Here is a 24,480-nt window from a genome sequence, read left to right as displayed (position 1 = left end):
TTATTACTGTTTTTAGCATACCTGGCCAATGTAAAACAGTGTGCTAAATTTTGGATCATCTCTGTATTCTGGTTTTACACACATTTCGTAGTAACTTTTTTTTTTTTTTTACTCCAAATCAGCTTACCACTTGCTTACTTCAATTTTTAACATGTAAGTAAAAACCTGCTAAATTTTAGTGCAATCTTTTATTATATCTATCCTTATATTCTATATCAGACATGGACTGGCTCTAACATGATTCAGAAAGCAACAGATCATGACATTTTTGGTAGGCTAGGCATGTATACAAATCTTACCTATTTTTCATAAGCAGAATACACGGCACAGTTAAACATATTCAAACATTATTTCAAATGTATTAAATTGCAAACTTAAATATAATACTGCTAGATATCAAAGCTATGGATATATTTTTCAAGATTTCATACTGAGGAAAAAAACAGAAAAACTCACTTTTATCAACATTTATCACAGGCTCTTCACTTGCAACCTGAGTATGTGCATGTTTTAATGCTGAAATATATATAAAAAAAAAAAAAGTGTGCAAATCATTAGGACCTCTAAAACACCAGCACTTATTACACAAAAGCAGAGCCTCTCTAAAAAACAAAACTGCTTACATATTTCAATAGAGTCAAAAAACATGTGACTTGGTACAACTGAATGAGGTGGTATCCAGAACACTATATAGATCATTAGCACAAGGGAGCGGCGGCGTGAACAGCACACACATATAGGGAGAATCACAACAAACGAATGTGCGGCATACAATATACTGGACAATAATAATATAACAGACTTATTTATTTTGCATTTGCACACAAACTTGTGCAAGATATTTTAGTATATGATTAACAGTGTTGTACATGCGATAGAGCCCCTTTTTTATGGCCGTGTTTCGCTCTGTCGCATGTACAACACTGTTAATCATATGCTAAAATATCTTGCACAAGTTTGTGTGCAAATGCAAAATAAATATTGTATGCCGCACATTTGTTTGTTGTGTAAAACGAGATTATTAACATCCTCACACTCCTCAGCAGCATAACAATGCTTTAATAATCTGGGCTTAGTGACATTTTAGACTGCACTGAAACAAGCATATTGTTTTGCTCTTGTTTTAGTGCTGCAATGAACTGTTACAGTTATGTATATGCCAAATTTGATGTCCCTTTTATGATATTGAAACATAAAGGCAGAAAAAACAAACTCTTACCTTTTTTATGGCTCTCTTTCTGAAATCCTTCAAGTTTCTCCTGTCAAGGATAATTACATTTTGGTTAAAAACATGTTAAACATCATACAAAATTTGCTTAGAAAAATACTAATTTCATATTTTTAAAAATACCATTTCACAGGGTTTATATTCATAATGTGCAGTGCATTGTAAGTGTTTACACCCTTGTACATTTTAAGGTGAATTTTGAAACCAGCGAGGGGGCACACATGCATGCGTGTATCAGACAGCACCCAGGGACGCAGCTATTTTATAACATATGCGCAGATGTTATAAAATAGCCTGGCCGTGCGTGCAAGTGCTGGCAATGCAAAAGCTGCTTCTACCATGTAAATGGGGAAATTTTGAAAGGGTTGTGTCTCGAAGCCATTGCCTGTTTTACCAGTTCCTCTCCAGTTCACCCAGTTACCAGCTAGGTCCTCCAAACCCTCCTGATTTGATAGACCATACACACCCCCAGTTACCCCAGCCCCTTGACATCCTTCTGAAATGGCTTTTTTTTTTTTTTTACTTACATGCCATCCATAGCAGAGGTTGCATGGCAGGGGACCTCAACGCATGTTGGATCACACAAGTACTAAGCGCTAATTTCTAGTTAAAGTCTTGAACCACCAATGTACAGCCCATGCCCTGTCCCCTTTTGAGAAGTTCCGATATGTGAGCTGCAGCATTTACGCGCATATCTGGACGGCTTTTAAAATCCGTTTAGCGCACACAAGCCCAACATATTCGCGCATCCCCTAACTTTGACGCACATCGGGTTTGTAAAATTCACCTTTTTTCAGATAGTATTCAAAAAAGAATTAAGAACATGAAGAGTCTTGATTTGCGGCATAAAACCAAATTTATTTTGGTTCAAAAAAATGGCCTTAAGACACGCAACAAGTTAAACCGAGTCCACCTGTGTACAATCACAGTAGTTGAGCTGATTCAAGTATTCCTGGATGAACAATCAAGCTATTTCTCTTGAATGAAGAGGATCTGAAGCAAAGTTCAAAATATGCCAAAAAGAGGTGATGAAAGAACTCAGGGCTAACATTAGTCAAAGGTAAAGATTGGGAAGTCTAAAGGAAAGTTTGGAGGTGTTTGAATATTCCTTGGGCATTATTATCAGGTAAAGTGGAAACAGTTTGGCACCACCAAGATACTGCCATGATCAGGTAGTCTCTCTGAAGTCAAACACTGTAGGGTAAGGAAACTGCTGTGAAATGACACTGTGAGGCCTAAGATAGCTTTAAAAGACTACAGAGTCTCTGGCTAAGACTGGGAAAAATACTGACTGTTCAACATTTTCAAGATTACACCACAAACATGGCCTGTATGAGAAAGTGACAAGAAAAAAAGAAAAAAAAAATATTGCTGAAAAAATTCATATGAAATGCCACATAGCATTTGTAAAGAAAGTGTTAGGTGATACTGCATGCATGTGAGAAAAGATGATATGATCTGATGAGACCAAAGTGAAAATTTCTGTTCTCAATTCTAAAGGTTATGCATAGCATTAAACAAACTCAGTACATCACCCTCCTAATATTTCTACAGTAAAGAATGGTGCTGGCAGCATTGTTGTGGGGAGGCTTTGCCAGCAGCAGAGAAAGGGAGGCTTGTGAAGATGGAGGGAAAGATGCATGGTGTAAAGTACAGGTAGAGATCCTAGAGAAAAACTTGTTCCAGTCTGCCACAGACCTGGGACTGGGGAGAAGATTCACATTTCAACAGGACAATGATCCCAAGCACAAAGCAAAAGCAACAATGGAATGGCACAGCAAGAAGAAATTGAATGTCCTTAAGTAGCCCAGTCAAAGTCCAGACCTGAATCCAATAGAAAATATGTGGCAAGACTAAGGCTGCAGTTCACAGAGCTTGAACTCTTCTCTCCTCAAGAATGGATAGAAACTGTACCATCCTGCAATGGTACACATTTATTCTAAACAACTCATGGCTATTATTGCTGCAAAAGGGGCTATGAACCATGAGACCAGGGATCGAATCCCACTGTCGCTCCATGTGACCTTGGGCAAGTCACTTTACCCTCCATTGCCTCAGGTACAAACTTAGATTGTAAACCCTCTGGGGATAGGGAAATGCCTACAGTACCTGAATGTAATCCACTTTGAAGCGCTGAAAAAAAAAGTGCAAAAAGTGGAATATAAATCTAAATAAAATAACACCAAGTATTGAGTCAAGAGGTGTGAAGACTTATGCAATCAAGACTTTTGGGTTGTTTATTCTTAATTTTTGGAATATTTTTAAAATTGTTCTTTCACGGTGAAACTGTAGAGTATGTTGTGTAAATCAGTGATACAAACTCCTACTTTAATGCATTCTGATTTGTATTTTTCAGAAAGGAACATTTAAAAAAATGTGCAAAAGGTTTGAAGTCTTTTACAAGGCACTGTACATGCATGCCTTCAGAGAGCTACTGCAAAGTCTTAGTTTATGGTGGTGTGCCTTAAGCCAGTGTTTCCCAACCGGTGTGCCACAGCTGGATATGAAAAGTAGAGCCAACCGCAGTCTTCATTGCTTCTTTCCTGCCTGCAGAATGTCCTCCTGCCAGCAGAGGGGGTCAGTCGCAGCGCTTATCTGCTCCTGCTGCTTCTTCCCTCTCTGTTAACTCTCTCTAGTCTTGCTGGACATGCTGGCCTCATGTTGTTATCATTGCAGAGCAAGCCAACAGGGGAAGAAAAAATAAGAGCAGGTTAATGCTACTCAGACTTCTGCCAGCTCCAGGGAGGGAAGGGAGAAGAAGCAGCAAACGCTGAATGTGAAGGGGAGGAATATGAATGTGCCACAGAGTGTCAGGGGGAGAGGGGAGGGAAGGGAAGGTGATGATGACAAGGGCTTGAGGGGCTGAGTGGGAAGGGAAAAAGGTGATGAGGTCAGGGGAGAGGGAAGATTAAGATCATGATGGAGCCAGAGGGGTGGAAGGAGGGGGAGGGAATAGATAGTGGTGGTGATTCTAGGAGGTGGAGGGAGAGAAAAGGGAAGGAAAGAAAGTGCTGATGCCAGAAAAGTAGAAGAGAGGGATGGCAAAAGAAAGTGATGATGCCAGGGGGTGGCGGGTGAAGTGATGATGATGATAGGGGATGGAGGGAGAGGGAAATTGGTAATGATGCTAGGGGAGAGAAGATGATGCCAGAAAGGTGGAGAGAGAGGGAAGATTAAGGTGATTATGATGCTAGCTGGTGGAGGGAGAAGGAAGAGAAAGTGGTGATAATGCCAGAGGGTGGAGGTAGAAGGGTCGTGATGCCAGAGGGTGAAGGGAGAGAGTTTTGGGAAACAGGAAGGAAAGAAAGTGGTATCAGGAGAGAGAGATAGAAGCTGGTGATGCCATAAGGGTGGAGAGATAGGGAAAGAAAAGAGGTAATGATGCTAGAAGGGTGGAGGGAGAGGGAGGGTAATGATGCCAGGGGAAAGGAAAAGGTGGTGATGATATCAGGGAGGTGGGGAAAAGGTAAGGGAAGATAAAGTGATGGTGCTAGGGGGTGGAAGGAAGAGGGATGAGAAGAGAAGGTGATGGTGACAGGGATGAGGGAAAAGGAGAGAGAGTGAAAATATCAGAGGGTATGGGGAAAGGGAAGTGATAATGCCAGAAGAGGAGGCAGAGGGAAGAAAAGATGATGAAGTAAACCCTGTGCTGGGTGTGCCATGACAAAAAAAAAAAGGATGGGAATCACTGCCTTAAGCACCTAAAAGGTATGCGTATGTTTACACTTTACAGCTGCAAAACATAAATAAAAGTTGCTTACATTAATAGGTGTTCTCCTAGACAGCAGGATGTTAGTCCTCACAGATGGGGTGACATCAGGAGCCTGGCCGGAAAACTTTTGTCAAAGTTTCTAGAAGCTTTGACTGGCACACTGAGCAGGCCACTATCCCAACATCCACGCAAGGTCCCCCTTGGTTGGCCACTGTTGGAAACAGGATGCTGGGGTTGATGGACCCTTGGTCTGACCCAGTATGGCATGTTCTTATGTACCAAAGGACCCAATGGAACAGGCTGCGATGGCAGGGGCACCGATAAGGGTGTCCAGATGCTCGAGGAGAGATGCCAACACAGAGGGCGCCGGTGGCAACTGGAAGCCCCGAAGGGCGTTCAGAACTGCCTGTTGGACTACACAGTCCAACTCCTCCCTAAAGGCTGGCATGGATAACGCACACCCGGAGTGGAAGACAGGCTAGGCGTCACCGGAGCTTCCACGGTAATATGTGCAGGCTTGGTGTCCGGTGGGGAACGCCTTGGGGAGTGGGGTCAAGAGGAAAATGGGGGCTCCTCTTCCCAGGCCCTCTTTGGAGGCAGCTTGGCCGAGGCCGAATCCGCTCCAGTGTCTGGGCCGGCACCGGATGGTGATACACATCGGTGCCTGTGTCTGTGCTTGCTGCGGTGCTCGGCCCGGTCCTTCTCCGGCGCAGAGGATGACGATGCGGGAGACAGAGTGAGTCGATGCCGGCGAAGGTCAGGCTCCTGCTCCTCTTTCCTCCCGGCGGGGCTGCAATCGAGAGGGATTTGGTTCAGATGAACCCCCTCGACGCTTTACACCCGGCACCAAAGTCGATGGAGCGGTTTGTTTGGGCCCAAACAAAAGCTCCATCTTCTCTAGGCAGGCGTGCAGGCCTTTGGGGGGTCATCTGGGCACAGCTCTGGCACCGGACGTCATGGGAAGGCCCGAGGCATAGAACGCACACAGTGTGCGGGTCCGTTAGGGACATTGTCTGTGGGCACTCGGGACACTTCCCAAAACCCGTCGCCATTGTTAAAATATGTCGGTCCACCGTGAGGTGAAAAATGGGAACCGACCGTTTTATCGCGAAAAAAATCACTGAAAATCGGACAAGTCGAAGCGCGATGGGGGACCCCTGTGAAGGGGGGAAGAATGAAGAAAACTTCAAAATTTTTCCGTGAGGAAAAAAGTGTGAAGAAAATCACCAGAGCTCCAATAACCGCGAGGCAACTGTTGTGCGGGGAAAAAAAATAGACTGAAGGGGGACCCGTGTGGCCACAGTGTTAAGTGGTATGCTGGGCATGCTCAGTGTGCCAGTCAAAGTTCTAGAAACTTTGACAAAAGTGTTCCGTGACAGGGCTTCATCTGATGATGTCACCCATCTGTGAGGACTACCACCCTGCTTGTCCTGGGAGAAATTGAAGGTGTCAGAATGTGGCCATCATAATCTCCTGACTTTAACACCATTGCACCACTTTGCGGAGAACTCAAACATGCAGTTCATGCTAGAGAACCAAAGAATTTACAGGATCTGGAAGCTTTTTGCCAAGAGGAATAAGCAGCTTTACAACTTGAGAAAATAAAGGGCCTCAATTCATAACTATCACAAAAGACTGCAAGCCATCATTGATGCAAAAGGGGTCAATACATCATATTAAGAACTAAGTGTATGTAAGCTTTTGAAGAGGAACATTTTATTATTTCCCTTATTGCTACAGTTTGTTTGATGATTGTGCTATTCTGTGATGCATAATAGTTTTATTTGAACCACATTAAAAATAAAGACTGCATTTTTTCTGATCACTCATGTTTTCTTGAAATGCTACACATCTTACAAATTCTGCCAGGGGTATGTAAATTTATGAGCACAACTGTACTTCCCTCAGACATATACAACATCTTCAAAAATCTTTGCTATTCTCCCAACTATATTAACTTTCCGTTTCTGTCTTTTAGGACTACTATTGACTTGGACTCTGTCCACTCAATGGGCACTACCGCTATTTCCTTAGAGAGATTGAGAAATTGGAGAACATCTAATATTTGAGTCCTGTGATCTGTCTCCTAATCAAATAGACTGTCCTTAGATAATTCCCTTACAAAATCTCAGGAGAGGTCCTCAGGAAGGGATAAGGATATTTTCCTTTCCTGTAGAGGAGAGGTGTCGCAAGGGAGACCTGTGGACCCTTGCTGTTCAGACAGATCCATAGCTGTACCCCAGGAACATTCAGAATCAAATTCCATGGCTGGATTGGTAATGTGGCCTGAATGACACCTGTCTCTCCACCAACACCTGTAAAAGACATGAGCTGGGGGGGGGGGGGGGGGGGGCTGGTAGCACTATAGGCCCTAATGTATCCCATTGTATTGGGAAAGTTTATTTTGAGTTGACACTTTCATATGTCCTATATCCTGTTCAGCTTCTCCTTGAAAACTGCTAAGGCCAACACAGGGTGGGAAGTAGGATGAAAAATCACATCTACCTCAGTATGCTGGAGGCTGTTGCATTCCTCCAGACTCTCATAAAGTTAAGTGGCAGTCTCTGCATGGATGCTTGTGAGGAAGTATGGCTGCTGCCAATATCTCCCTGCTCTTGTCATCGATCGGGAACAATGTCAGTGCTTCTTAGCCTTTACTTGATGTTCTGCATTAGTGTCGGTCACTTTCATCAGGTGCAACAGGAACATGCTATGTCCCTGCAGTCTTATCAATGCTCAATACCAGTAAGTAAGAACCCAGCACACAGACATTTAAAAAGAAATTAAAGACATGGCTCTTCAAACAAGCTTTCACATAACCCCCCACCCTCTTCCAAACACATCGTCGACACACTAATGAACAATTACAATCCTCTTGTACATAGTTCCTTCTATTGTTTCATGTTCATTGTGTTATCACTATTCTCCTCTCTAAATGCTTATCTAATAATGACACTGAAATTGTAACCAACGTCTTTATATTGTTTGATGTAACTCCTTCTCCTTTCTCTCTCCTTTTGTTTTTGCTATCTGTTAACTGTAAACCGATGCAATGTGCAAACGAACTTCGGCATATAAAGCTTTAAATAAATAAATAAATAAATAAATAAATAAATAAAGTTAGTTTGCTGCGTCTTCAATACTGATGCCTCACTAGTGTCTGGTACAGCTCCTGGGCCCTTCAAAGTTAATGCCTCTGATGCTGTGGCCTGGAGTTATTCAACCAAGGGAGCTTTTCCATGAGCTCTTACCAAGTCTGATGGCCTCAGAATTATCTTCTCCTATGTGGCACATCCCAAGATATCATGAGTTCACTCAAGACACAGCACACATCTGTCTGACAAAAATGATGCAGGCTGCAGTTAGAGAAACCATTGATCATCTTTGGTTCAGTTGGCATTGGGTGACTCAATTTTTTAAAACAAAAAAGGCCCAACCGATGCATTGACACAGGTGTCAATAACACAGGTGTCAATAACACTTGGAAAAACCTATCTAGGAAAGAGGGAAAAGAAAGGTTAAGTAAAGAGGGTCCCAATTCAGGAAAAAAAAAACAACTTGGGAAGCTGGTGTTCTGGAGGTAAGGATAATTTTAACTCAGACAAGTTGAACCAATTGGCTCCATAGAAAAAAACAGAACTGATAGGGTTCCACACAGAACAATCTGGCACATACTCAGTACAGATTCTGAAAACTCCAGAAGCTGTGAAATCAAGGCTTCAAACTTAGGCTTCGGTCTGATGATATCACTCACTTGAAAATGCTCTAATATCCTGCTTACCCCCTGGAGAAAAACATGTTCTTGCAGAACAGTATAATTTCGCTCTCTAAACAGTTACAAAATTTAGCAAGCTTGTTGCTCTAACATTTAGCTGCTTATGTTCCCAGAGCCTTGCTGGATGGTACCTAGCAATCACCAACTTTCTAATATTAAACCCATTATTTTCCAGGGTATTGTAATCTGATTTCCACTTGACCATTTTGTGGCCTGCAGTTTATCTAGTTCATGCTTCCTTTATCTGTACCTTGTTTTTGCCCTACCACTTTTCCCCTTGTCTCTACTCTAGAAGGAATGGAAGGGGGTTGTTTGCAATTCTAAGACTCCAAACCTTGTTCCTACTACTGTTCTATGTATCTCCCTCAAGCATACTTGAATTCTGTCATAGTTGGTGGTTGTTTACTATCTCCAACAGTATATTCCAATCATTTTACATAAGAACATAAGTGCCATGCTGGGTCAGACTAAGATCCATGAATCCTAACATCCTGTCTCTGACAGGAGCCAATCTGGGTGAAAAGTACCTAGCAGATCCTAAAAAGTAGGTATTTTCTTGTCACTCAATCGCAGGGAGAGCAACAACTTTATCTAGTCTACGTTTTATGGAATTTTCCTCCAGAAACGTGTCCAAACCTCTTAAGACCTGCTATGCTAGAACTGAACACATCCTCTAGCAACAGATTCCACAGCTTGATTGTGCAATGAGTTAAAGTACTACGTTTTGTTTCAAATCTGTTGGTTGTTAGTTTCAGGGAGTATCCATTTGTTTTAGTATTTTTTGAAAGAGTGAATGACAGTCCTTTACCCATTCCACCCTAAACGTCTATCACATTCATTCTCAGCAGTCTCTCTTCCAAGCTGAAGAGCCTAACCTTCTACAGTGTTTTCTCAAGTTTCCTCTGAATATTCTTCCCTGCAACTTAAAGTCATAAGCTCTTGTTCTTCAGTTTATAGAAAATGTTGCCTTCCCATACTTTACTAAAACCTGTCAAATATTTAAATGTTTCCCTTTTTCCACCTTTTCTGCAGTACAAATATTTTAAAATGTCTCAAGCCTCTTCAGAGTTTGTGTTGCAGGCTTTTTGTTATTTTAGTAGCCCTTTTCTGAACAGTTTCCATCATCATCTCAAGGTTCTTATAAAAAGTAATGCATCCTGAACTCTACACAGAATTCAGGGTGGGTCCTCATTACCTATACAAAGGCAATATTACCTCCTTTTTTCTGTGGATACCTCTACTATTATCAAGCATATAGTTAGCTTTATTATACTATTTTGATGTCATCTGAGATAACTCAGATTTCTTTGTTTGACAGTGCCCAGTTATTGTTCTAGTTGAAATTAATCTATTTGTGTATGAACACCTTAATTTAATTAATTTTACTAAACTGGTGGAAACTGAAAAAAACTGTCAAAACTGCATATTTGCCAAGTTTAATGTACATGTATACATAACAGTTATCACCTGTGTCTTCTTTAGTTCTTTCTCAAGCACCTTCTTTTCCATCTTCAACTGCTTAAAATCTTGATTCTGCTTTTCTGCTGTATCTTCAAGAAAGCAAAAACATTGCATAAACTATAAAAACACACAAAATTCTACTTAAAAAGATCTTTCTCCAGAAAGCAATTTTTAAACCTTAAACATGGTGAGCTGTTTTGTTTTTTTTTTTAAATATATTTTTATCTAGGAAATACTTTTAGTACATCTTCTCTGAAACATATAATACAAGGCTGTACAATGCATTTTATTACAAGATAATTCTGCTTAAGAACAGGCTGGAATTTGTCAATAGACACACCAGGCCTGTGCCTAGGACAACAAAAATCTGAGAGCATTAGGCAGTCTGAAGATTTGCTACCTTCCAGGTGTGCTGAATCTCACTAATCAGAGAATAACCCTCTCTCTGCTTCCTGATCAGCACCCCCTCTTCTAGGCAACATGCAAGAAACAAGAAGGGAGGGAGGAAGCCTGGAACAGCAAAGCAGAGATAGTCAGCTCCCTAATCCACTCCTTCCCCTCCTGTCATTCAGGGACATAAGGTTGGAGGTGGGGGGTGAGCATGGAGCAGGCAGAGCTAAGGGGGATAATTTCAAATGAGGGATCACTGTGGGATGGTAAGAGAAGAGGTTGGAGGATGAGAGGATCAGCTGGGGAGAGTGTGCATATGAGAGGGGAATTGAGGTGTGGACATTGTTCTTCAGTGTAACAAAAGAAGGGACTTTTGCAACCACGTGTGTATGTATGCCAAACGGGATAGTTGGTTAGCAAGGAGATGCAAGGGACATCAACTTCCATCCACTACTTCCCCTCCCCACCCCCACTACAATTCAGATCTTCTCTCCATTGATCTTGCATTCTAAGCTTCAGGTCCTGGAACCTCTTGGCTTCCTAACTCTCCCTTTCTCCCCAGAACCCACCCCCTCAACTCCTCATCTCTCAACTCCTCATTCCATATTCCTTATCTTCCATTCTCAGTATTCTTTACTTCTCATGCCTTCCCCCATTCCCAGTCCTCCCATTTTTCTTCTCCCCATTCCTGGCCCTTCTCCCCACCCTAATCTCACTCTCCCTTTTTTTTCTCCCCATCCCTGAGATATCCTACCTGTACTAATATTCAAGATTCCTTTTCCTTGCCCATTAAAAAGAAAATAAATTGTACTTTCACAAACAAGTTTGGAAAACTATTTTAATAATGTAAAATAAAAGACAGAAATGTTTGTAATTGTGTTAAACTGTGGTGTTGTAGCAACGGGCACTGCCTCTTGGCCAGAAGGTGGCGCTGTTTCTGCCTGCTTCTAAAACACAGGGGCTGTAGTTAAACTTTATTAGGCTGGGGACTACCAGTAGAGGGAGTGTTGTAGAGCGGGGTCCTGACCTCTTTCCTCATCTATAGCTTCACCATAGTACTTACAAAAGGTCCTCACTCTAACCGTCTACTCCTTAGATAGGCCTAAGATAGACTCTCATATGCAGAAGATCAAGAAAACAAATGTGACAACTAACTTGTGGTTTAGCAACTTTCCAGGGGTTTTAAAACAATTACAAATTCACAACAAAACACAATTTTGCTTTGGTCATAATTATCTCTTCCCCATCTTCAAACCAGTGCTTATAATATGGACTTTTTTCTAGACAGCCCTTCTCCCTGTTCTCAGTATTTCATGTCACAGCCTTGCAGATCTCGTCCACAGAAACTGCCCTCAGGTGGGCCATTGAAGTTGCCAAGGCTGTTACAGAATGAGCCTTGACATAGTCTCCAAGCTGCAGTCCCACCTGGATATAGCAGAAGGAGATGAAATCTGCCACCAGTTGGACAGGGTCTACTTAGCAACTGCAACTCCTAATTTATTCTTGTCAAGCGAGATGAAGAGTTGCATAGACTGCCTATCGCCTGCTGTTCGCTCCAAGTAGAAGACTAAGGCGCTTTTGCAATCCAGACCGTGCAGAGCCTATTCACCTTGGTGCAAATGAGGCCTGTGAAAAAAGTGGGCAAGATGATTGACTGGTTAAGATGGAGATCTGCCACCACCTTAGGCAGGAACTTACGGTGCATACACAGAATCAACCTATCATGGATACGTCACCGAGGCCTGAAAGCTCACTGACTCTGCTTGCTGATGTGACCGCGACCAAAAATATTACCTTACAGGTCAGGTACTTGAGGGTCACAAGAATGCAGTGGCTCAAAAGGAGCTTTCATGAGCTGAGCCAACACCACATTAAGATCCCAGGACACCACAAGAGGCTGCAGGGAAGGTTTCAACTGGAGCAGAGCCCACATAAAGTGACCCACAATGGATTGCACAGTGATGGGCGACCCATCCACACCCCGGAAGCAGGCACCAATCACACTCAAGTGTACCCTATCAGAGTTGGTCTTTAAGCCAGCATCCAAAAGGTGCAGGAGGTAATCCAGCAGCTTCAGTGTAGAACAGGAGAATGGATCCAATCTGTGGCACTCACACCTGACAGGAAAACTCTTCCACTTCAGGTCATGTCTTCCTTGTGGAAGGCTTCCTGGAAGACACCAGGAATCGAGGCACATCATCAGAGAGGTCGAGGGGCTGCAGAATCAACCTCTCAACATCCAGGCCATCAGGGACAAAGCCGGGAGGTTGGGATGGCGCAGCGTACCCTGATCATGCGTGATGAAGTCTGAGGAAGTCCCCAGACTGATCGGTTCCCGGAGGGAAAGATCCCGCAAGAGCGGGAACCAGATCTGCCTCGGCTAACAAGGAACTATGAGGATCATTTATTTATTTATTTATTTAAAATTTTTATATACCGACATTCATCCAGGATATCATATCGGTTCACATTGTAACGCAAAAACAAACGCACGGCATGGCGCTTTACATTGAACAGTAAAAAACATGATAACAAGGCATTAACGAGAGGGGGGGAACAATAATATGGGAAGTTTTGCAATAAAATTATATACAAGAATTGCAATTATATACATATGTACAAAAGAAAGAAAACTATGAGGTTAATTTTAATCAGGCTAGGAGATAAGATGGGGAAGAGAAGGGAGGAGAGCAAGGAAAGAGGGGGGCAGAGAGAAAGAAAAGAAGGTGGCGGAGAAAAGGGAGGGGAGAGTGGGGAACAGGGGAGGAGTGTGGAGAGTGGGAACAGTGGTGAGGTATAGTGAAAAATTAAAAAATTAAATTAAAAAAAAAATTAAAAAATTAAAAATTAAGATCATAGTTCCTCCATCCTATCGAAGCATCAGGAGAGTCTTGAGCTCCAGGGGAAGAGAAGGATTCTCATATAGAAGGCCCTTGCCCCAATGGCAGGCAAAGGCATCTGAGGCTGGTTTGCAGTTTACCCTGTATAGGGAGCAGAACTGATTCATTTTCCTGTTGCAGAGGGGATGTGAACAGATCCATGTCTGGGGTCCCACAGAAACGGAAGATCTGATCCACCACTTCCTGAATTCAGGGACCACTCGTGATGTTGGAAGGCTAGACTTAGCCTGTCCGCCACCACATTCTCTGTCCCGGCCAGGTAGATGGCTCGGAGCACCATACCCTGTGACAGAGCCCAAGACCAGATCTGAATGGCTTCTTGGCACAGGAGAAACGACCTTGTACCTTTCTGTTTGTTGAGGTACCACATTGCCACCTGGTTGTCAGTCTGGATCAGAACCAGTTTGTTGATCAGCCAATCCCTGAATGACCAGAGGGCATACCGGATCACCTGGAGCTCCAGGAAGTTGATCTGACACTGCTTCCTGGCAGACCACAACCCCTGGGTGCGGAGCTCCCTGACATGGGCACTCCACCCCAGGTATGACGCATCCGTAGTGAGCACAATCTGGGTAGGAGAACTTTGGAAAGGCACCCCCTGCTCTAATTTGGCCAATCTCTCCCACCAGGACAAGGAGACCTGGAGAGACGGAGTAATCTAGATGCAGACTTGGAGGTCCTGGGTGGCCTGCCACCACTGGGACCGCAAGATCCACTGAGCTCTGTACATATGCAAGTCAGCTGAGGGAGTAACATGGATGGTCACAGCCATGTGTCGCAAGAGTTGCAGCATGAGGTGTGCTGAAACCTACCGATTCTGATGGACCCCATGAGCTAAGGAACTCACATTTATAAGTGAAGCATACGCCAACTACAACTCATACTCTATTAAGCCCCTGATGCAGCCCATGTAATAGGCGAAACTCGGCCAGAGTCGGGCTAATTGGATTATACAATTTCATCTGTAATCATTTTATCTCCCTAATAAATATTTATCAGAACTGTATCGACTAATCTATGTTTTCTTATTTGCTACCTGGCTTTCATAGACCTTCTTGTGTGTTGTCTTTTGGGACCACCCTTGCAATCGACACCAACGTGAGAACCTGATCGCAGGGGAGATACACTTGGGCCTGAGCTGTGTCCAACCTGAGACAAGAACCCTGCCTTCCAACATTTAGAAAAAGGCTGAAAACTTGGCTTTTTAAAAAAGCCTTTCCAATCCCTGAGACCTTCACCAGACATCTTAAGCACACTATCCAAGCTCCGACTGAGACCTACATCCCACATCTCAACCACCCTATTAAAAAATGGTTTTAAACAACAAACTTTGTTATTCGCTGCCATCACCTTCACAGTGTTAACACTATCATTTACTAATCAATTCACATTTAAATCGGACTCAATCTTGTAAACTTGTAAATAATTTGCTGTAAGTTATATCCCCCTTTTCTCACCTCTAACTCCCAGTTATTTATTTCCCTGTTTTAATGTAACTGTCACCCCCCTTACAATGCTCTTGTTACAGTTGTTTGAGTTATCACTTTCTTGCACACTTTGTTAAATGTAAACCGGTTTGATGTGATCCATGTTATGAAAGCCGGTATAGTAAAAACAATAAATAAAATAAAATAAATAATAAAATAACCTGGCGCCAATGAAGTCCAAATGAGGCAACAGGTCAAGATGAGACTTCAGGTAGTTGACACTAAATCCCAGGGACTCTAGCACCCGAATGGTCAAGCACAGAGACCCTATTGCTCTCTCCTGGGTGGGACTCTTAACAAGCCAATCGTTCAGGTAGGGAAACACATGCACTCCCAGCCTACGGAGGTATGCACACACATCGGCCAGTTACTTGGTGAAGACACGTGGGGGTCGAGGCCAGGCCAAACGGCAACACCCGGTACTGAAAATGATACTGGCTGATCACAGACTGCAGATAATTCCTGTGACTATGGAAGATCTCTGTGTGGGAGTAGGCGTCTTTTAGATTGAGGAAGGAAAGCCAATATTCTCTTTGTAGGAGGGGAATCAGGGTGACCAGAGAAATCATCTTGAACTTTTCTCTTTTTAAAAACCTGTTCATTGCTCTCAAGTCTAGACTGGGGCGGACTCCCCATGTTCTCTTTGGAATCAGGAAATATCTGGAGTAGAACCCCTTCCCCCACTGAGTCAGCAGCACAGGCTCGATGGCGAGCTCCACTAATAGAATTTTCTGATTCAAGGACTGGCCCCAATTGGGGCATGGGGGGAGAGTCCAGAGGGACACCCAGAAAGTTCAGCCAGTACCCTCGACGCACAATGGACAGAACCCACTGGTCTGATGTAAAACTGGGCCAATGATCCAGGAATGGCAGTTGGCCCCTGACCGCAGGGTCCTGCGTCAAGGGTACAGGCGGTTAGCTTATACTCCCTTGCCTCCAGTCAAAACCCCATAGTGGGACTCGTCCAGGGCGCTGGCTGAGGCCTGTGGGTCCACTGTTGCCTAGGGCAGCACTTCTAACTCACTTTTTTGGGAATGGGTATGAGAGGCAGGAGGGTAATATTTCCTCTGGTGATAAAAGAACCTCCTTGGGCCCTGCCGAGAGAACTTCCTGGCCAAAGACGGCAGATAGTACTGGCACAGAGGTGTTGCAATGTCTCATGGTGATCCTTCAACTCAGCCACAGCATCCCTCACCTTATCACTAAAAAGGTTCTCGCCAGTACACGGCAGGTCCACGAGCTACTTCTGCACCTTCGGCCGGAGATCAGAAGCCTGGAGCCAGACCATCCTACAGGCACCAGTTCCCACAGCCACCACACCTTTGCCGCCGTCTCAAAAACATCATAGGTGGACCACACTTCATGTTTGACATATTCAAGGCCCTGCTGGACAACCGCCAAAATAGCACTCTGCTGCTGCTGGGGCAGGCACTCCAACAGGTCCTGGATCTGCTTTCAGAGGTTCCAGGAATATTGCGTCATGTACAGCTAGTAAAAGGCATTACAGACGATCAACATGGTGCCCTGAAAAACCTTCCTACCCAGTGCATCCAGTGTCCTGTGTTCCCGACCTGGGGGGGGCAGAGGTATGGTGCAAGAACGCTTGGGCTTCTTAAGGGCGGACTCCACCACAACCAATTGGTAAAGGAGTTGACGCTTCTCAAACCCTAAAGCGTGCTGGACCAAGTAAACCACATCAGCCATCCTATTCATCAGAGGCACAGAGATGGGGTGATCCCAGATCCGAAGGAACAACTCCTTGAAGATCTCATGAACTGGAATAGGGACAACCTTCTTCGAGGCATCTCCAAACTGGAGAACCTCCAGCATTTTGTATCTGGCATCCTCTCTCTTTAAAAGTTGGAACAGAATGGTGTCTACCATGGCTTGCACAAACCCCGCAAAGGTTAAGCCCTCAGGCAGGGACCAATGCCGCTCCTCCGGAGGAGATGGGTCTCAGAGACGGTCACCAGAGTCATCAGAAGAAGATTCGGAGATGTCATCCCCCACGAGTCGTAAGGGACATCATCATTGCTGAGATCACCCGGGCGTCCAAAGTTGGTTTGCCATCTAACCTGTACAGGGAGCAGAACCAAGGCAACTTTCTGTTGCAAGGGGGATGTGAAGAGGTCCACGTCCAGGTTCCCCTAGAGGCGGACCCAGAAAGCAACAAGCAAGTTGATCTATCAAAGCAGTGAGGTAACCAAAAGAAGGAGATAGATCTAAAGTCCTTCAAATAATCTTTTATTGTTGTAAATAGCAATTTTTCAACCAAAGCCAGACTCAGGCTGAGTTTCATCAACAAGGGCTGCTGCAGGGGCTGTGCTGACAATATAGCTCTCATATATAATGCTGATGTTCCTGACGGATGGGAATATTCAGATATGCCTCCGTCAGATCCAGAGATGTGACGGACACCCTTGCTTGAACTGCCATTTTGACAGAGCACACCATTTCCACCCTGGAATGCATGACTCCTAAATGTTAGTTGATACCCATGAGATCCAGAATGGAATCAGGCTGCTGGCACTAACTTTCAAAAAGGAGACAGAGCAGCTTTTAAACTAGAACCAGGGGAAGAAAGCAGACAATCACTCAGCAGTGCATGGTTTTGGAGGAATGTATCTTTGAAGGATACTAATGAAACAGGAGAGAGTTTAGGTCATCCCAACAGAGAGGTTCCAATAAAAGCAAAAATAGCCACGTGCCTATAAGTAAAGAATCACCTGAGCTAAAGAATTCCAAATTATCAGTATCAACTGAAAAGAAGGTTGTTATACAAACAAAAAATGCACTTTGAAATGTCTGTATGCCAATGCAAGAAGTCTAAGAATTAAGATGGGAGAGTTAGAATGTACAGCAGTGAATGATGAGATAAACATAATTTGCATCTCAGAGACCTGGTGGAAGGTGGATAACCAGTGGGACAGTGTATATTAGAGTACAAATTCTACCACAATGATAGGGAGGATCAACTTGTTGCAGGTTAGCACTTTATGTCCAGGAGGGTATAGAGTCCAACAGGATAAAGATCATACAAGAGACTAAATACTCAGTAGAATCTATATGGGTAGAAATCCCATGTGTGTTGGATAAGGAGTGGAGGAATAGCCTAGTTAGAGCAGTGGGCTATGAACCAGGAGACCAGGGTTCGAGTCCCGCTGTTGCTCACTGTGACCTTGCCTCAGGTACAAACTTAGATTGTAAGCCCTCTGGGGATAGGGAAATACCTACAGTACCTGAATGTAATCCACTTTGAAGTGCTGAAAGAAAAAGTGCAAAAAGCGGAATATAAATCTAAATAAATAAATAAATAAAAGTATAGTGATAGAAGTATACTATCATCCACCTGGCCAAAATGATCAGATAGATGATGAAATGCTAAGAGAGATCAGGGATGGAGAAGGTACAGAGAAAGGCGACCAAAATGATAAAGGGGATGGAACGGCTCCCCTATGAGGAAAGGCTAAAGAGGTTAGGGCTGTTCAGCTTGGAGAAGAGACAGCTAAGAGGGATATGACAGAGGTCTTTAAAATCATGAGACGTCTAAACCACATCCAGTTGGTTTCCTTTGGCATCTAGCCCAAACGGGGGGTAACCACTCCCACAGAGTCTTTATCCGTGGTGCTTCAAAGATGTTACCGGCAAAGGGGGGGGGGGGGGGGGGTGTTGGCGCTCCAGTGCTAACAGAGATGGACGAGGCAAGGGATGCTGCAGTTTGCTCCTCAGCAGAGTTCACAGCACCTCCAACTCCTGGAGAAATGCCGGGACCCGTGGCAAAAAAGCTCTGAATTCTCTGTTGAGTCAGGCTTATTGGAGACAATATACTAGGTATATCCCACAGTTTACCCTTGCTTTTGTATGTGGCATGTTTTACAAAAAGCCATAGACAGAGGAAATAATTCAGCCCAGAGCAGAGCGTGTCCAATGCGTCTCTCCTTCAAGCAGCCAGATTAAGAATCCTGAAGTGAAAACGTGAATTTTGGAGTTTCTCTGATAGAGAAAAGTTTGCCAGATAAGAAGATTGCTCAGCAAGAATTAGCAATGGCGTCAGCTCCTAGAGGGGAAGGGAGGAACCACCAGTGAACACAGGGGTATGGTAATAACAGATATAGTTGCTGATACTGTAATAACCCTGGACAGTGTTTGGTCAGCTATATCTTTAGAAAAATCAATATCTTTATTAACATCTGCCACAGCTGAGGCAAATAGACAATCACAAGTTTTGGAACAACAGGCTGGAGTACGTGTTACAAAAATAGAAGATCTGGAACAAAAAGTGGATCAAATTCAAAAGGTGCAAGGAGGTTTGATACAGGGAGAAATGGTTCGAATAAAAAAGCTGGAAAAGATAGAAAATGAAGCAAGATATATGAACTTGAGAATATTGAATTTTCCTCAAATTCAGTATGTTTCAATTCAAGACCAGTTCAAGAGATATCTACAGGAAATTTTAAAAGTTCCATCTGAGGCAATGCCACCTTTGGCTAAGATTTACTTTGTATCCTTTGATAACGAGAAAAGAAAGATCAGGCTTCGGGTGAAGAGTCTACTGAAAGACGAGGACACAGTGCCTTGTTAAGTTATATTTCCTTCTGACAGAGATTTAGTCCTTAAGCTATTTCTGAGAAACATGCAGGTTCATTATTATGGACAAAAAATATGGATCTTCCTGGATATTGTAAAAGCAACTCAAAGGAGAAAAGAATTACTAGCTGAGCAAATTGGAGCCCAGATAATATACGCTATCCATGCAAAGTATCATGAAAATAAATAATGTTAAATATGTATACTTTGAACCAGATGATCTTAAGTCATTTTGGAAGCTATCACTGATCGGGAATACCGCTAACTAGTGTTATCGCATAAGAAGTTAGACTGGGACTCTCCTTATCTTTTCATATTTGAGTTTGAATATTAATATTGCTCCTAATTGGATTGTCTCCCTAATTGCATAGTATCTGGATATTTAATCATATAATGTCATGGGAGAGGAGGGGAAAAGGGGAAAGGATACTGTGAAATAATTGCTGTTTGAATAGATAATATGATGCTAATATTTTTCTAATTGCCCTTTCCTCTGAACAATATAATTTATGTTTTCTTTATTGTAATTTTGGTGATTTAATATCCAATATCTTGATTGGCACTGTATGTCACATATATATGTTAAAAATGTAATAAAGAGTAAATTATAAAAAAAAAATAAATCATGAGAGGTCTAGAACAGATAAAAGTGAATCGGTTATTTACTCTTTTGGATAATAGAAGGACTAAGAGGCACTCCATGAAGTTAGCAAGTAGCACATTTAAAACTAATCAGAGAAATTCTTTCACTCAACGCACAATTAAGCTCTGGAATTTGTTGCCGGAGGGTGGTTACTGCAGTTAGTGTAGCTTGGTTTAAAAAAAGGTTGGATAAGTTCATGAAGGAGAAGTCCATTAACTGCTATTAATCAAGTTGTCTTAGAGAATAGCTACTGCTATTACTGGCATCAGTAGAATGGGATCTACTTAATGTTTGGGTACTTGCCAGGTACTTGTAACTTGGATTGGCCACTATTGGAAGCAGGATGCTGGGCTTGATGGACCCTTCGTCTGACCCAGTATGGCAATTTCTTATGTTATGTTCTTAAGCCTTGTGTAGGGTGACCATAATAGGATCCTTCTTCTGCATCCCTAAGAAGTCAGGCCCAGCCACTCCGAGGATCTTCAAGTTCTGAGATCAAACCAGGCAACTCATCTCTATTAAAGAAACTGAGAAGAGTTCAATATGGCTCCAAATCTGGAGGATTGTCCTCTCCCTCATCAGGAGTACCACCACTATCATCGGTATCATCCTGATCCATTTGCATTCGAATTTTGTCAGGCCGCACTGCACCATGGTGCTTGAGCGTGCAGACAGGTGGAGGAAGCACTTGGAGCATATGGACCTAACCTTAGTAGGCACTGCCAATTTAGGAGACCGGCCCTGTAGAAATGCCTGCAAATCCCTGGAAGAATTCTACCCAGAAAAGGAAAGCGGATCCATTCCAGGTCCCAGAGGCCCGAACCTGACATCCTGAGGTCTAGTGGAATGTGACACTCGACCGTAGATCAATCAAGGGAGGGACCCCCATATGTGTCTCCCTTGGTTCCACTCCCCTCAGACCAAGGAGATGGACCATTGCTGGCAAAATCAGAAGGGGGTAAATCTCCCTGAGCATCCAGGCAGTGCTGACATAGGCTTAAAGAAATCTCCCGCTGAATGGCCCTGATGTGGCATGAAGCACAAATAGATAATCACTCAGGCTTCTTCACTGTGAGTGCCATAGTTGTAAGCATGCAAAATGGTAAAAGCTCATGACTAGATTATGTGTGCATAAAACCCGCTCCCAAAATGGATGCACAAAAATGTGCATACAAGTATACGCACCTAGGCTGCATGTCCAACAGGCACCCAGCACCAACACCAAGACAGAAGCTTAAGAAAGACGCCCAGAAGGAAAAATGTTCAAATTGGACACATAGGCGAGAATGGATGCACAAACAGGTGCACGCCAACTGTCTAAACAAAACGCACGAAAACTCGCGGCCTACCAAACACCAAAAAGGGAAAAGCCTGTGAGTGGGACCTAGCCAAATGGCTGCTCAACCCACTGTGCCTGCATTACCTCCTCACCTCACAGAACTCCCCAGTGACATGAGCAGGACAGCCAAATGCTGAGGTAATAGACCCGTTCTCCTGCTTACTTTCTTCTCTGCGTTTTCTTTTTTTTTTTTTTTTTTTAAGTAAGAAAACTTATCTGAGCTCAGTCCTCCTTGGCTGAGAGCAGGAATGGGTCCCAGCTATAGGGGGAGAAGATCAAATCCTTCAACACTGAGCCTCTCTCAGCCTGCAACAGCTAATCGAATTTTAGGTCCACACCACTCAAGGCTACCAAACTGAGGCACTCTACTGAGGGAGGGACCATGCGGTGCTAAATAGATGTTTCATCTTTCCAATATCTCCTTTCCAACTTCTCTCTCCTTCTTCTTTGGTTTTTTTCTTTACTCACAGGCAATCCCCCAAAAGGAAATGTATGTCCACCATCTGCTGGAGATGGAGAATACTGGCGGGCTTATGTCAGCTTTTGCTCCATCTCCATCTACTGGTAGAGGTGCATAACCCACTCGTGGGGACTGAGCTGCCCGAACACTGAAGAAATAAAGTTTAAATAAAACAAACATATACAAAGGTTCATATACAAAAGATTTAGATGGGTAAAAATTGTTTTTCACCCACATAAATCAGGTTCTTTAAAATTATCTCCCCTTTGTGCAAAATTATCCAGACAAAAAGGGACAGGGTTCGAGACATGGTGAGGGCAGTCCAACATATTTAGTCGAACCGTGCCATATTGCATGCTTTCAGGCTAATTTTGATCAGGCAAGTCATTTTGCACAAATAGCTGATCTAAAGATCTCTTGATAACTTTATCCGGATGTTCAGAACATCTAACTAGATAAGCTCTGCTGAATGTCTGGATAAAAACATCTGGCTAACTCTCAGCGGACTTCTGAATATGGGGCTCAATTTATTGTTGCTAACCATAAATTAAAAATTAATCATTGCCTGATAGTTTGCTTGTAAATGACCATATATTATCCATATACTTGAATAACACCCAGATGCAGTTTAAAGGTCTCAGGAAATAACAACCTGTATGCAAAGCCTTTGATTCTAATTGTTTTTTTACAGTACCTTTGTTCTTAACCTTTACTATTTCCTATCATTTCCTATACATGGGTCCAAGACCTTTTAACCCCAATCACATCAAGAGATTCTATATGTATGCTAACACTGAGGTGATGTGTGCTCAGGGCTCAGGAATGTTACAGATCCCAGAGAAACTGCTAGAAGTAATACCAAATAAGGGCAAAGAGGAAATGGGCGTGACAGAGATAAGAAGGGTTTAAAGTTTTGGTTAGAACAAAGAAACATTTGACTGGCATCTTTTCTCTGCTACTTTACAGGCAACTACTGGAGATCTGATTCCAGTACCTCAGAAAATGAGTGTGCAATGTTTTTAAATTTACTTTTCTGAGTTTCTTTTCCTTTACTCCTCTCGATAATAAAAGTTCTTTACTTGTAAGAAGACTGCCTAAGTTGTTCTTTAAGAAAAAACCGAACATACTGTAGTGTGAAATACCATATCTGGGTGAACCAGACACGTTTAGACATTTATTTATTTTATTTGTTTATCGGTTTTTAGATATTGAGTCGGTGTACATAGAACAAGAACAGATGCCAGGAGGTTTGACAATAAACGAGTTAGAATATATGGAGGTTGAGATATAATATACAGAACATCGGTATGTAGTAATTTACAGAGTATTTAAATAATATTTAAAGGGAATAGATAATTTATAGCGTGGAATAATATCATATAGTATAACAAATAAAGAAACAGCAAGTATATGAAAACACATAATATAAACGTGAAAATATATAAAAACATAATATAAACGTGATAATATGTATTGGATCATAAGTCTAGGAAGTAATAATCGGGATAAAAATAGCAGCATGAATTAAATCTAAGAATGAGATAGGGTGAAGGGGGAAAGGACAGGTGGAGGGGAGTAGAGTGATAGGTGGAGGGGTAGGAGAGAAATATGTTTAGGGAGTAGGGTACAGGAACAACAGCTAGGAATTTGAGAGGGAGTAGAGATGAGGGAAAATAGGTAGTGAAGGTGTGGGTTTTAGGTGTAAGCCTGTGCGAAAAGCCATGCTTTGAGTTTTTGCTTGAAGTTTTTAGGACACAATTCTAGACGTAATGCTGCAGGCATTGAGTTCCATAGCATGGGACCAGCTAACGAGAGCGCTCGTGCTTTGGTGGATGCGTAATTGGAGAGTCTGGGAAAGGGTGTCCGTATGGTGGCGAGATATTGGTTTCTGGTTGGTCTGAGGGATGTGGGGAATTGTAGAGAGTCCACGAACCAGTTCATGTCAGGAATATGTAGTGCTTTATGGATGAGTGAGAGTGTCTTGTATTGTATGCGGGAGGAGATGGGGAGCCAGTGTAACTCTTAAGACGGGAATAATGTGTTCATTACTACGTGTGATGGTGAGGATTCGTGCGGCAGTGTTTTGCAGGATTTGCAGGGGGTGGATGAAGTTTTTGGGTAAGCCTAAGAGAAGAGAGTTACAGTAGTCGATTTGGAAAAGAGCATGGCTTGTAGAGTGAAGTAGGGGTTTAAGTTTCTTAAGTGTATGTATCTTGTAGAAGCACTCTGAGTGTTGAGTTGATAAATTTCTTTAAGGTGGTTTGATCGTCTAGCATAACCCCTAGATCTCGAACTTGTTGGGAGAATGGATGTGAGGTGGCAGCAGATGAGGTGGTGTGAGGGCATGGTAGGGGGTGGGTGTGGAAATAAGCATAAGCTCAGTTTTGTGGTATTGAGGGCAAGATGGATGCTATTTAAGAGGTTGTTAATTGAAGTAAGTGTGGATTCCCAGGTTTTGAGAGCATTGGGTAGAGAGTCAGTAATAGGGATAAGAATTT

General features: G+C 43.0%; 1 protein-coding gene across 3 annotated transcripts in view; it reads right to left on the bottom strand.

The window, feature by feature from the left end:
• The window catches only part of ICE1 (interactor of little elongation complex ELL subunit 1), a 205,402-nt gene that overhangs the window by 100,823 nt on the left and 80,099 nt on the right, over positions 1-24,480 (bottom strand). For 2 of the 3 annotated variants that reach the window (XM_029589992.1, XM_029589993.1), the window contains exons 8-10: positions 10,183-10,265; positions 1,220-1,259; positions 457-516 (exon numbers count right to left, since the gene is read on the bottom strand). In XM_029589992.1, coding sequence (XP_029445852.1) covers positions 457-516; positions 1,220-1,259; positions 10,183-10,265 — 183 coding nt within the window. The remainder of the gene's footprint in view (positions 1-456; positions 517-1,219; positions 1,260-10,182; positions 10,266-24,480) is intronic. The other variant, XM_029589994.1, reaches the window with a different exon arrangement.

Source organism: Rhinatrema bivittatum, chromosome 2, assembly GCF_901001135.1.
Source record: "Rhinatrema bivittatum chromosome 2, aRhiBiv1.1, whole genome shotgun sequence".
In the NCBI taxonomy this organism is placed as follows: Eukaryota; Metazoa; Chordata; class Amphibia; order Gymnophiona; family Rhinatrematidae; genus Rhinatrema; species Rhinatrema bivittatum.
The sequence above is the reverse complement of the archived record's forward strand: the minus strand, read 5'-3'. Positions and strand labels throughout refer to the sequence as shown.